General features: G+C 37.4%; 1 protein-coding gene across 1 annotated transcript in view; it reads left to right on the top strand.

Moving 5' to 3' along the window:
* Positions 1-11,119, top strand: part of hrh1 (histamine receptor H1) — a 31,457-nt gene extending 20,338 nt beyond the window's left edge. Inside the window, exon 2 of the mRNA XM_083534257.1 lies at positions 9,064-11,119. Within this exon, the coding sequence (XP_083390383.1) occupies positions 9,155-10,750 (1,596 nt within the window). The 5' untranslated portion in view covers positions 9,064-9,154 and the 3' untranslated portion in view covers positions 10,751-11,119. The remainder of the gene's footprint in view (positions 1-9,063) is intronic.
* Positions 11,120-15,212: the final 4,093 nt, after the last annotated feature.

The raw sequence follows: 15,212 nt of genomic DNA on the forward strand, positions 1-15,212 counted from the left end.
CATTTAGCTCAGACTCAGCATTTTCTCTGTAGCAGGGCCACAGATAGGGATTAAACCGTGAGCCTCAGGCGAAAGATCTACTCCAAAATATTTACAAAAAATCCCAGACGAGTGCATTCCTGCAATATTTGGGGTGATACTTTGCAGTTGGAAGTGAGCGAACACTGATATGTTACACTAACAAAATTCAATCATTAGTTGCTCAGCTTATAACCTCTCTGTAATAAAGCAAAGTACTAAAACCCCCAGATGTTTCCCAACACCTGGGGTGCTAGACAGAACCGAAGGGTGCTAAATGTAATTTATTTTCGAGAAGTGTAAGCAAGGCATGTGTGAAACTTCATTGATCTACTTTAGGTCCGAAAATCCAAAGAAAGTTATAAGTAAAAGTAAGTTGCATGGTAAGACGGAGCGCAAAGGTCAAGATCATGTCCAACTCGGATCGGACAGGGTGCGAAACGTGTGAGGAGGCAGAAGGTAGATATTAAGGTGACTGTCAACATTTTAGTGGACAGTCAAGTACGTGTTGAGACCGTTCCTTAGCAACGAGGCAGGATCGCTTGCTGTCTCTTTTTATTTCTGCACTAGGGGCCTGTTATGGTAAAGGGTGATGGCAAGTAAACTCGATGTAATCACATTGCTTTCGAACATGACGCATTACATAGAATCTTTCATTATGACTCATGGCCAATTACGCCTGTAGTATTTCCATCTCAGCTTGTTTACACACACACATGACGGTTTTGTTAGAATTTGTGTATGAAAAAAGTACCAACTACATTTTTTCCTTTTTTTATCACTATATAGTTATCAAAAAAAAAAATTTCCCTACACAACTGATAATTACGACTAAAAATGAGCTTCTACATGAATTGCTAATATTTAAGAAATATTATATTCAGATGGCATTTACCCTATTTTTATAGCACATACTGCATTCCACTCACTGTGCACTCTGTTCTCTGGTTTTTATCACTCGTGGGTTGGTTTCACTGAGACCACTTTAAACTATTATCCCTTTTTCAACACTTTTGTATTTTTCAGGCTCAATATTTTTTATCGATTAGTGTATATGATTCCTTGTGCATGTCTTTGCACTTTGCACTTCCCAGACACAGGTTATGCCCATGTCTCCTTTTAGTTCAGTCGATAATCTTTCCTAGATACAGCCGATTGTAACTAAGAACTGCTGCTGTAAACATTAAACTATGATGCTCATATAGTATTTATTTTTTTTAGACAAGCAGTGGTGGACAGGGTATCAATGTAATTTATTACTGTACAGATTGTTACTTTTTTGCATTTCTGTACTTTACAGAAAGTATTTTTATTTGGGGAGACTTTTATTTTAACTTCACTACATTTCAGTCAGATATCTTACTTTTTACTCAACTGCATTTTGCTAAATCGGTTGTTCCTTTTTATTTATGAGCGGATAAAAACTTAACTGGTCAAGCACACAGCAAGCCACTAATCAGGGTAGAGAATGCACTCTGTTTTGAACTTGTTTTGATTGCCACTTGGTGGTAGGTGCTTAGCATGAATATTCAATTCAGCGTCAGTTCAACAGCAAGCAGAACATATTGAGAGTATATATGAGAGAATAAACGATGGAAGAAACTAATTTGCCACAACACTCGTGTCCTTATTTGTGTGATTTTTTTAAGTGGTTGAAAAAGAGGGGTTTTTTTCTGTTTGTATAAATGTGTAAATGGTACTGATAAGTGTACTGTGTAACTTTTTCAAAGAAGCATAGCATATGTCGTATATGTGTTTTTCAGCTAGAATGCTTTTCACTAAACAAGAATGTATTCAAATGAATCTCATGGCTGATTCGGGACTTTTAACAAGAAACATAGCAAGAACATCTCACACAACACACAACACTCGACACTGGGCGCCAGAGTTTACAAAAGAAATTACAAAATGTGTGTTTTCCAAAGAACTGGCAATCAAGTATGTTTTATAGAAAAAATTGATATTGTTAGAAAAGTTGGTAATTATATTTGGAGCTTTGTTTTGCCACCCTGTAGTGTTATAATCCCACTATCCGCTGTCATTCTAAAGCAATGGGTTTCTACTGAGTCTGGTTCCTCTCAAGGTTTCTTGCTCATGTCATCTCCTAGAGTTTTTCTTCACCACTGACACCTCTGGCTTACTCATTAGGGATTTAAACCTACATCCATATTTATAGAAATACTGAGTTCCGTCTTGCTTGTCATGTCCATGGGTTTCTCTAGTTTATAGTTTTCTTTTTCCTAGGCCTGGTTAAAAATGTATACTCTAGTATATTACGTAAAATAGCATGGCATGTCTTTACACATACGGATGTGGAAAATGTTTTTGGATTGCCTATAAAAGAAAAATAAATCACTGGCCTATATTGATGTTTCAACCCATATAGTTTTCTTAAACATTTGCTAAAATGCACATTGGCAAGCCACTATGCATCTGGAAAAATGTCCTTTGGACACATGAGAGAAAACTAGGGCTTTTTTGACAAGGCACATCAGCTGTATGTTCAGGGATGCAAAAATAAATCTTTCAAAATAAGAACATGTTACCTACCGTGAAACATAGAGTAGGCTGATTATGCTTTGGGGCTGCATCTGGCAGGGGGAGTTTTGAGTCTGTGAAGGGCAAAGTGAAATCTCAGGGGATTCTGGAGTGAAACAAACTGCACAGTGTCAGATAAGCTCCATCTTAGTCACAGCTCATGGATAATCCAACAAGATAATGACCTTAAACATAGAGCTAAAATCACCCCAAAATGGCTTAGACCAAAATACTTGAATATTCTGTAATAGATTTCTATAAACCCTGATTTGCTTCCTATTAAACATCTATGAAACGAGTTTAAACATGCAGTCTAGAGAAGGTAGCCTTCAAGGCTGACACAACTGGAGCGGTTTTTCATAAAGAGTGGCCCAACCTACCTGTTGGAAGGTTTAGGAGCCAACAGAAATTGCCTGTTTGCAGTGATTGCCTCTGAAGTTTGTGCAACAAAATAGTAACCATCATTTTTGTCCATGTCATGTTCATGTGTTTTATGATTAAAAAAATATTCTGTTGCATCAAAAATCAGTCAGATTCTTTTTTATTTAATATGGAATCAACATTGATGTGCAAGTTATTTCTGAGAAAATTGTTGGGATTTTTTGGTGGAGGGTACAACAAATTTGTTCACATCTTTAATATTTCTCACATAGTACACATGCAGATGTCATTTTATCTTCACATAGACTGTGAGGCTTTATGAATAGCTGTATGCAAGCAAAAAAAAAGGTGCCACTATTTCCATCTAACATACTGTGGCCACATTCTGATGGGCTGCCTGATAAGTGGAGGACTGTGAAAAATCAAAACATAATTGGTTCAGATTGCGTTTTCAGATCCATTTTGCTACAGACTCAGTCACATCACCACAACATGGAATCACACAAAGAGGAAACGCTGTTTCACTCTGTGTTGTAATTTTGTACACAGTTTTTTGTCCCATGTCTATAGTGCTGAAAAAGAAAAGCCATGTCAATATCAACAATAAAACAGCATACAATAATTCAAATCTAAACCTGAATCATTTAAGAATAAAGCACCCAGGACACAAAATAGTATGTTTACGTGCAACCATTTCTGCCAAGCAAAAAAATGCTGATTGCAGATTCCAAAACTAATGTTTATATGTACCCAAAGCAGTCCGATTCCAATATTTGCATTACACATATTGTGAATAAAACTTTTAGAGCGTCTATCAAAAAAGTAAGACCTAAGTAAACATATGCATCACTTAACTTGTTTCAAATCTTTACCAACCCATCAATCCTGAAGGATATATACAACCACAATTCCAATATAGTTGGGACACTGTGTAAAATTTAAATAAAAACAGAATGCAATGATTTGCAAATCTCATAAATTCATATTCTATTCACAATAAAACAAAAAACAAATCAAATGTATAAACTTAGCATATATACCATTTTAAGAAATAAAAAAAAGGTCATTTTGAATTTGATGGCTGCAACAGGTCTCAAAAAAGTTTCGACAGGGCCATGTTTACCACTGTGTAGCATCATGTCTTTTGTCTGTTTACATCTGGGAACTGAGGAGACCAGATGCTAAAATTTTGGGAGAGGACTGTTGTCCCATGTGTGTCATATACAGGATTCTAGCTACTCAACAGTTCTGGGTGTCCTTTGTTGTTCATTTAATGATGCATTTTCATATGGTGAAAGGTCCAGACTGCAGTCAGGATGTCTGTACCTACAATGCAATTATAATAGATGCAGTGTGCAGTTAGCACTGTCGTACTCAAATATGTAAGGTCTTCCGTAAAAAAGACGTTTGCTGGATGGAAGCATATGTTGCTCTAAAACCTGTATGTACAGTTTAGCACTGATGTAGCTTTTCCAAATGTTCCTGCTGTCCATTCCAAAGTCACTAATGCACTCCCATAACATCAGAGATTTTTAAATGGTGCGCTGATAACAAGTCAGATGGTCCCTCTCCTCTTTAGTCCCGAGGATGTTGTGTCCATGGTATCCAAAATCGATTAAAAATCCAAAATCGTTTTGGCCCAGAGAAGATGGCAGCGTTTTAAAATCATGTTAATGCATGCCTTCTTCTTTGCATGATAGAGATTTACAGTGAGGAAAATAAGTATTTGAACACCCTGCTATTTTGCAAGTTCTCCCACTTAGAAATCATGGAGGAGTCTAAAATTGTCATTGTAGGTGCATGTCCACTGTGAGAGACATAATCTAAAAAAAATAAATATCCAGAAATCACAATGTATGATTTTTTTACTATTTATTTGTATGATACAGCTGCAAATAAGTATTTGAACACCTGAGAAAGTCAATGTTAATATTTGGTACAGTAGCCTTTGATAGCAATTACAGAGGTCAAACGTTTCCTGTAGGTTTTCACCAGGTTTGCACACACTGCAGGAGGGATTTTGGCCCACTCCTCCACACAGATCTTCTTTAGATCAGTCAGGTTTCTGGCCTGTCGCTGAGAAACACGGAGTTTGAGCTCCCTTCAAAGATTCTCCATTGGGTTCAAGTCTGGAGACTGACTAGGCCATGCCAGAACCTTGATATGCTTCTTACAGAGCCACTCCTTGGTTATCCTAGCTGTGTGCTTCGGGTCATTGTCATGTTGGAAGACCCAGCCTCGACCCATCTTCAATGCTCTAACACAGGGAAGGAGGTTGTTCCCCAAAATCTCGCAATACATGGCCCCGGTCATCCTCTCCTTAATACAGTGCAGTCGCCCTGTCCCATGTGCAGAATAACACCCCCAAAGCATGATGCTACCACCCCCATGCTTCACAGTAGAAATGGTGTTCTTGGGATGGTACTCATCATTCTTCTTCCTCCAAACACGTTTAGTGGAATTATGACCCAAAAGTTCTATTTTAGTCTCATCTGACCACATGACTTTCTCCCATGACTCCTCTGGATCATCCAAATGGTCATTGGCAAACTTAAAACTTGGCTGGACATGTGCTGGTTTAAGCAGGGGAACCTTCCGTGCCATGGATGATTTCAAACCATGACGTTTTAGTGTATTACCAACAGTAACCTTGGAAACAGTGGTCCCAGCTCTTTTCAGGTCATTGACCAGCTCCTCCCGTGTAGTTCTGGGCTGATTTCTCACCTTCCTTAGGTTCATTGGGACCAAACGAGGTGAGATCTTGCATGGAGCCCCAGTCCGAGGGAGATTGACAGTCATGTTTAGCTTCTTCCTTTTTTTAATGATTGCTCCAACAGTGGACCTTTTTTCACCAAGCTGCTTGGCAATTTCCCCGTAGCCCTTTCCAGCCTTGTGGATTTGTACAATTTTGTCTCTAGTGTCTTTGGACAGCTCTTTGGTCTTGGCCATGTTAGAAGTTGGATTCTTACGGATTGTATGGTGTGGACAGGTGTCTTTATGCAGCTAACGACCTCAAACAGGTGCATCTAATTTAGGATAATAAATGTAGTGGAGGTGGACATTTTAAAGGCAGACTAACAGGTCTTTGAGGGTCAGAATTCTAGCTGATAGACAGGTGTTCAAATACTTATTTGCAGCTGTATCATACAAATAAATAGTTTAAAATCATATATTGTGATTTCTGAATTTAATTTTTTTTAGATTATGTCTCTCACAGTGGACATGCACCTACGATGACAATTTCAGGTCCCTCCATGATTTCTAAGTGGGAGAACTTGCAAAATAGCAGGGTGTTCAAATACTTATTTTTCTCACTGTAACCATAATTTATTAAATGAATGGCAAACTGTGTTCATGGACAATGATTTCTAGAGGTGTTAATGAGCCCATGCAGTAATTCCCATTACAGAATCATGACAGTTTTAAAAGTAGTGCTGCCTGAGGTCCCGAAGATCACTGATTTTCACCCTTGTCTCTTGTATACCGAGATTTATCCAGATTCTTCTTGTTTACTTTGATGATATTATGTACTGTAAATGATGAGATATTCAAGTGTTTTGGAATTTTATGTCGAGGAACATTATTCTAAAATAGTTTTCTTTCACAGATTGGAGAAACTTTGCTTTTTTCTAATTATCTTCCCAACAGTGGTTTCTTTCTCCCCAAGCTTCCCGCTGATGGTCTTGCAGCCCATTCCAGCACTGTGCATATCTACAATCCTGAAAGCTCTTTGGTTTTGCCCGTAGTAGTGGAGGTGTTTGATTGGAAAATGTTGATTCTGTGACAAATTCTCAGAAGTTGGTATGGGATGAAATATTTTAGGGCTTTTTTTTATATTGTGTCTCTTTCTGTTAAAATAAACCTGCCATAAAAATTCTAAACCGTTCCTTTCTTAGTAGGGGGTAAACTCACAAAATCAGCAGGGGATCAAATAATTATTTTTCCCACTGTATACAGATCAGGCATAAAATTATGACCTGTAAAATTTATTATCTCTTCATAATGGCACCTGTTAGTGGGTGGGATGTGATAGAAGCAGGAAAAGTGGACAAGCATAAAGATTGGAGCGAGTTTAAAAAGGGCCGAATTGTAACAGCTGGATGATGTCAGCGCATCTCAAAAACTGCAGCTCTTGTGCAGTGTTTCTGGTCTGCAGTGGTCAGTATCTATCATGGTTCAGGGTCATGGGTAGCCAAGACTGACCTGTTTTTGTCTGATCTGAACAGAGGAGTTACTATAGCTCAAACTGCTGAAGAGGTTAATGCTGGCTCTGATAGAAATGTGTCAGAAAACACCTTTGTCAGTGCATCACAGTTTGTTGTGTATGGTACTGCATAGCCACAGACCACTGAATATTAGGCAGATGGTAATAATGTCATGGCTGATCTGTGTGTATAAAATAAACAAGCCATAGCAGAGAGAGTTAAAGGTTATGCTTGTTTGCTCCAGGGCCCAACAGTGACAACTTGGCAGTTCTGAACCCATGACCTGGCCATAGAAATGTTGCAAAATCATAGCATCAGGGTCCAATGATGTGCACTTGGATTACTGTCTGTGCAGATTTTTGCATGTTCTCCCTGTGTCTTTGTGGGTTTAAACTGGGTTCTCTGATTTTCTCCCACCTCAGAAAAAATGTCAGCTAGATTGACTATGCTAAATTTCCATTACATGTCAATGAGAGTGCAATTATGTGCATGTCCATGGGTTCCTTTCATGGAGTGGCATCTCATCCACCTTAACCCTGACTAGGACTGGGCTAAATCAGCTCCGTGCTGAACCCCTTTGTTAAGTATAACTTTCTTTGTGATCATTTTAAAAGAGAATTCAGAAAACAAATCGTATTAAACAGTGTTTTCTGTCTGTGGTTTGTAAACATTGCTAATATTAAAAGTGTATTATAGTATTTTATAGGTTGGAGATCTATTTCGAAATACCTTATAACCTTTTGAATAGTGTTTTTTAGAGGTTGACTGCTATGGGTTTTTCTCTGGCCAATGCTGATGGCAATATTTAAAAGTCAGTGCAGACGACGACGGATATGAGGATTTTTTAGCCGATATGTTTGCCCGAGTTTCTTGCATTTTGCAGATTACAACATAATTCTAACTAATTAGAGGTTACTAACTAGAGGTTTTGTTTTTGTTTTTTGGCAGGCTGTTTCATCTATGCCTTTTGCTTTTGGTTCATTGTGCACTGCATCCCTAAAAAGTAAAACCAGTCACCAAAATACAACACTGTTATTACTTTTTAGCTGTGCAATAACATAACCTGTGTGCAATATTACCTGCAATACGTGCAATACCACCTGTGTGAGACACTAGCTGCAATGCGTACTTTTTTCTTCCCTTATTGTATTTATACATTGTACTGTGTATATACTGTATATTATAGTATGTGTATATTCTTTTTATATATTTATATACTTTGACTCAGTTAATGATGTCCTGTGTTTAGTCAATGAGTTATTATATTAGTGTTACATTAAACTTTTTAAAGGCAGAACTACTCTTGTTTAAATCTCGATTTATTTTTAATGATGAAATAAAATAAATGTTTTTCATTTCCAGATTTGAAAAATGTTTGGTAATGCATAAATATTTTAACCAGAAAAAAAACATACCATAAATTCCTTTAACCCGATGAAGCTAAAGTCTGTCCCAGACACACTGGGAGCAAGGTGCACATTGAATTGCACAGCAGTACCATACACCATCGCAAGATGCAATACTTTTCGATCTCTCTCACACACACACACACACACACACACACACACACACACACACACACACACACACGTCATGTCAGGTAGAAGGAAGGAAACTGGAGAATCCTCAGAAACCCCTACATACAGTAACCCAGGCAGAAGATCGAACCAGGGACTCTGGAGCATAGAGGCTGCATTGTATCACCAGCCTGATACAGTGAATCACCTCTAAAAAATATAATTAGCCAGAAAATATTGAGGGGGTCTGAATTTACTTGCATGGGTAAACAGGAAGAACCATGTGGTAGAGGATTGAGATTTTGAGCACTCATGTACATGTAATTATAAATCAATGTGTCAAATGTGGGTTTTATTATTCCCTAACATATTGTGCTTTTTTTTTTTTTTTTTTTTTTTTTTAGGTATTCACTTATGGACTTGCCAATGAATGACCAACGTGTGGATACCGTTATCCAGAACTTTGACATCAGGTGACAATACTAGAAAACTCCAATGGAGACTAAGTTGGACAATCAAGTTAATAAAATCCTGCAAGGTCATGCCAGCTTCAATTTCACAACATATTTAAATGGATCCCTTTCTCTCCACCATCATGTAAACAATGCAGTGCTGGGGATCATTCTGGGCATGTTGTGTCTCCTAACGATCATCATGAACATTCTGGTTCTTGTAGCTGTGAGAAAAGAACGTACTTTACACACCGTGGGGAACCTTTACATCGTCAGCCTCTCTTTAGCAGATCTAATAGTTGGGGCGACGGTGATGCCACTCAACCTTGTCTATCTACTGGAGGACGAATGGAAACTTGGTCGTGTGGTGTGTCAATTCTGGCTGGTAATGGATTATGTGGCTAGCACGGCCTCCATTTTTAGTTTGTTTATCCTTTGCTTGGACAGATACCAGTCTGTCAGGCACCCCTTAAGGTATCTGAAATACAGAACGCGAGGAAGAGCGACACTAATGATTTGTTTTGCTTGGCTTCTCTCCATGATGTGGATCATACCCATTTTGGGATGGAGGATGTTTGCTAATGTTGACCGGAAACCTGAACTAGAGAGCAAGTGTGACACAGACTTTCGCTTCGTCACATGGTTTAAAGTGCTGACTGCCATTCTCAACTTTTACATCCCTTCATTCTTGATGCTGTGGTTCTATTCACAGATTTTCATCGCTGTGCGTGAACATTACAGGCAATGGGAGAGCGTCACTATTGCTAAGGTTGTGGCAGATGAAGAGCTAAATGTGCAAAGCTTAAAAAATCAGAGAACTTTCTGTAAAATGGCAGAGGAAGAGAATCTAGCCTTGCAGACTTACTCTCAGAAAGACGGTATGTTGGATCAGTATACTCTGGAGCAGCCATACATCTCAAGGGACACCAACGAGGAAAATGGTGAATCTGTGGCTGACAAAAAGTCCAAAAACAGGAAAACATCATTTTTCAAAATGACAAAACCTAAGAAGAAAACTGTAAGGGAGCTCCATGAGGTTTCCTCAATAAACCAGGATGAAAATTCAGAAACACCTTCAAAGGATTCATCATTAGCTCTCGGCTTTTTGCAACATGACGACAATGCAGATCTCAAAATGTTTGTATCTGTTACCGATTGTAACGTATTAGTGCCGAATTCGGTTGCTAATATTTGTGAAATAACTCCCAAGACTGATGTTCACAAACACATTACCATACTCTGTAATGATGATGCTAATGCACAGTCGCCTGTATCGCAGGGGTCATGGATGCACGACGATGGTCCAGGTATAGACTGTAGCAACACCCTGACTTTAAAGCAAACATGGCAGAAATTCTGCGAGCAGTCCAAGCAGTGTGTCCAGAACATGCGCGTTCATAAGGAACGGAAAGCGGTGAGGCAGTTGGGCTTCATCATTGGCGCCTTTATGGTGTGCTGGATCCCATATTTTATCACCTTCATGGTCATGGCACTGTGCAACACATGCGTACATCACGACCTCCACATGTTCACTATATGGTTGGGCTACATCAACTCCACCCTCAACCCCTTTATTTATCCACTTTGCAATGAAAATTTCAAACGCGTATTTAAAAAGTTCTTTCGTATAAAGCAGTGATTTGTGTTGTTGAAGATTGTGTGTGTCCGGGGAAGCATTGTTATTTTGCCATTATGTATGTAATTGTGTATTTTTATGGGTTGTAGACTTTGTTTGGACTGTTATAGTATTTATACTTCCGTTTATTGGCTTTTTTGGTGCTAGCCAGTGTTGTTGTATGTTTGTAATCTGCATCAGATTAAGGCGTCAGTACAAATACTGACGGTAAACGTTAAATACATTCTCTGTGAGTTTCGGTGGTTTTAATGTTTGCTTGCTTTTTTTCCCTTGTGTTTTTTGCTTTTGTCACATTTTGCAGGTATATTGTGCTTGTCTGCACAGTTGACAAAATTATCTGAGGTTTTATGGAATAAAAATATATAAATAGCATGTTTGTGGAACTTTGTATGATTCTTAAAAAACAGTTACTTTTTTCCTGTTTTATAAAAAACAACTAGTCACAACCACAATTCCAGAATTAAGACTTATCTCTATTCAAGTCCTAGGTGTCCAATCCACTTTTCTCTTATTGTAGTATATCCCTTTCCAATTTGTTTCACTGTAGTTGAAAAAATAAATACTGTACAGTTAATACCAGTGTTATAAACTTGTGGCTTAGTACCAGAAATATAATAATATCATATTAAAATATGATATTAGCGTATAATATTTGCTGCTGAGTTTAAATAAACTGCAGTTGTTACACTGAACGATATACTTTACAATGACCAGTGGCATCAAATTGATGGTTTAAAGTTTAAGGTCATTCTTTTTGCAAAGTTGGTTGGCATTACCGATGTCCTCAACCCTATCCACCGTCGTCAACCCCGACCGATACTACAGCTGCACAGTATGACTTTGAGATAAAGAATTCTCATGCCCTGCCAACTAAGCTAGCCAGGTACTTTACTGTATACCAGGGATTTATCCTGGGCTCATTTGAGGTAAGTCACTATCGCTGAAAGCTAAGACTGCTGCCAAAATGTATCTTGCTGATATTGCTCTGGAGAAACCCATCTGTCAAATTAAATGTTATTTTCTATATTTATGCACTCTTAAAGCATTTTATTCTTGCATTGTACTTACACTGTATTTCCATGTATTTTCAATTCTCAAAAAGCTACAATTTATTTTTCTGGTGGTCTGAAAGATCCTGTAGAAGTAGTTATCAGGGCTTCAAGACATGCAGCTACAGTATAAAGCTCTGATCGATTCATGCTACACATTTGGCCGTTTGTTTTGCATTGTTTGTCTAACAATTTTTAGTCCAGAGGTCATCAGAGATGCTGCAGAGGCTTGATAGTTAACTAATATTGACTCTGATAGGGTAAATACCAAGATGTGTATTTTTTCTGGCACATTCAAGCAGATAAAGATTATATCCATTAATATTTAGACTTATCATTTGACAGCCTGGCAGTCTTTTAGAGTGCAGGTTTACACAGGACTGACAGAGGCAATGTAAAAATGGAGGCATGTTAATAAAAGGAGGTGTATAGAGCTGTTCTTTTATTAACCATGATGTTAATAAAATTTTTTCAAAAACATTTGTTGATCCCATGGTTGATAGCATGCTCCATTCAGAAGTAAAGGGAAAAATAATGAAAAATTAAACACAATATAGCGGAAAAAGGTTTTAAAAGATCATTTAAAGCTGATCTACTTATTGATAAAAAATTGTCCTTTGAAAAGAATAAAACAATAAATAATAATGTATTTAAAATATATATATATATATATATATATATATATATATATATATATATATATATATATATATATATATATATATATATATATATATATATATATTTTTTTTATTTTTTTTATTTTTTATTTTTTTTTTTTTATTTTTTTTTTTTCCCAGAGGTTTCAAGCTTATACTGCCCAATGTCCTCAGCAGCTTTATGAGACCCGGGACTACTTTTCCCATCAGCCACTGCACCTTTAAACTACATGTCTGTCTGCACCTGAATCACATTATCTATTAATCAGCACTTGTATTTACACTCACCTCACACCACAATCATTCTCCTACTGGATGTTGTTGGTTTTTCTTTGGCTTCCATGGTCTTTAGGCTCAGGTTGTACTGTAGGTTCTTTGTTATAAGGTCCTCTTCTTTATACTAGTACTAGAACTAGAAAACGGTCAGCATTGGCATTTTCATATTTTTAGTTAGACTTTGTGCATTGTCTTTTTATTTGTGTATTTGTGTATTTCAGATAGCATTCTCACAGACATACTCTATAGTTATGGCAAAATCTCTTGATCTCTTGTACAAATGTAGTCACTGTGAAATGATTTTACACAGCCAGCATTTTCACAGTGACTTTCATAAACTGTTTGAACGCGTCTGTTCTGAATGCTGCCAAAGAAACAAAAGAGACAAACAGTATTTTAAATAGTGTTCTTATCATCTAATTATCATTAAACTAAAGTGTTATTTTTCTTAATAGGTGGCTTCAAAGTCTCTGGCTTGATTGGTGTGTGGTTTTGCATGTTCTTTCTGCGTTTGACTGGGTTTCCTTCTGGTTTTTCATTATTTCCTCCCATTGTCCAATGTCATGCAGTTGCCTAAATTGGATATGCTTGATTGTCCAGGATACAGTTCCACTAAAGATAAATTAAGGAATATATTTCAAATGTTAATCCTTTACTTTGACTAATAAAATATTGTGCTACTCTAAAACCAATGGAGGAAATAAGTATAGTCAGACCCCCACCTACAACCACTCGAATTTCGGAAATACAAGGTCACCTTTGACGAAAAAATAATACTAAAACGATATATACGTTTATAGACGCCTCTTTTAGTCTGCGTCGGAGCACATCATAGTCACTTTTCTCAACTTACGACCTGCTGGACTTATGACCGTTTTTTTCGGTCCCTATCTACGTCGTAATTTGAGGTCTACCTTTATAGGTAAAATGTGTGTAGTTTTTCCTTTGAATCTAATTGACTGTAATGTATAAGCATAATATAAAATTTTTCAGACAATTGCAAGGTCTTCTGTCAGCATTCATTTGCTGATAAATACCCAGGGTTACTGGATATACATATAGAAAACTTTGCACTACAATGGGATTAAATGGCCTTAAAGGCTTTTATTTATATCTCATCTTAAACTTTAAAATCAGACTCTTTAACTAAATGCATATTCATTCATTGTTTAGTAGCTGTATTATCATGTTCAGTGTCATTTTGGATATGAAGCCTGTCCTGGTATGAATGGAATACAAGTGAAGCACAGGCAACAATTCTCTCTCACACACACACACACACACACACACACACACACACACACACACACACACACACACACACACACACACACACACACAGTGTATTAGGGCCACTATGGGATTAAAAACTGGAAGGGGAGGGGCAGGGAATTTCCAAGTTTAAACCTCAACATTTAAAAAAAAAAAGAAAACTCTAAACATTTTAAGAAAAAACACAAATTTACAAGAAAAAAAACTTTCTTTCGGCTTCTCCCATTAGGGGTCGCCACAGCGGACCATCCGAATGTTTGATTAGGCACGTTTTTACGCTGGATGCCCTTCCTAATGCAACCCTCCCCATTTATCCGGGCTTGGGACCGGCACTAAGGCTTGTGCAACCCTCATGGCTGGGGTTGGTTTCCTGAGAGCACCGCATCCTAACCACTAGACCACCAGGGAACAAATTTACAAGAAATAAACTTTTATAAACGTTTTGTGAGTAAAACTCAAACATTTATGGGGGGTTCTATCAAGGAAGAAAGCCGCATATACTGTACACTTTGCAAGTTTGATCACTTTTTTTTTTTTGCATTAAGCCTTGCTTAATGCAAAATGATTGTCTTGTCTTTTTTCATACCTCCCAAATGGGTTTTTAGATTGATGGTACTCTTGCTCTCTGGCCTAGTGAACCAGCAGGAGGATGTATTTTTGATAAAGACAAGACACTTCCCTAAGTGGTTTTAGATAAGCGTGTCTTTCAAATGGTGTGGATTTAATGCTTTAGAATAAATTCCTCATACACAATAACAGAAACCCAAGTTCAGTATCGGATCCTGCAGTTCTAAGGCAGCACTGCTGTCTAGTTCACTAGCACAGTGGTTTATTAAACATGCATCCAATAACTTTTAACAACTTCCCTATCTGGTGTCTCAAGGTTTCTTCTTCATGTCCTGTCTGGGAGTATTTCCTTGCCACTCACCTCTGGCTTGTGCATTGGAGATAAATCCAAACCTATATTTTGGAAGCTGCTTTTTGCCAAAGTTCACTGCTAGAAGTCCTGTTCAAATAATATTTTATTGAGTCTTATGGCTGCATGTCAGCTGTTTGCTTGAACATGTGTTGCAGAAAATGATTAAAAATAAATAAATAAATAAAAAATATTGTTGGGCATACATTTTTATTTACTCTTAAATTAATGAGAAACAAAATCTAGTTAATATTATGAAATCAAAAGAAAAGTGATGCAATAAGGTAAATGAA

The sequence above is a fragment of the Silurus aristotelis genome, assembly GCF_946808225.1.
Source record: "Silurus aristotelis genome assembly, chromosome: 28".
NCBI classification, from domain to species: domain Eukaryota; kingdom Metazoa; phylum Chordata; class Actinopteri; order Siluriformes; family Siluridae; genus Silurus; species Silurus aristotelis.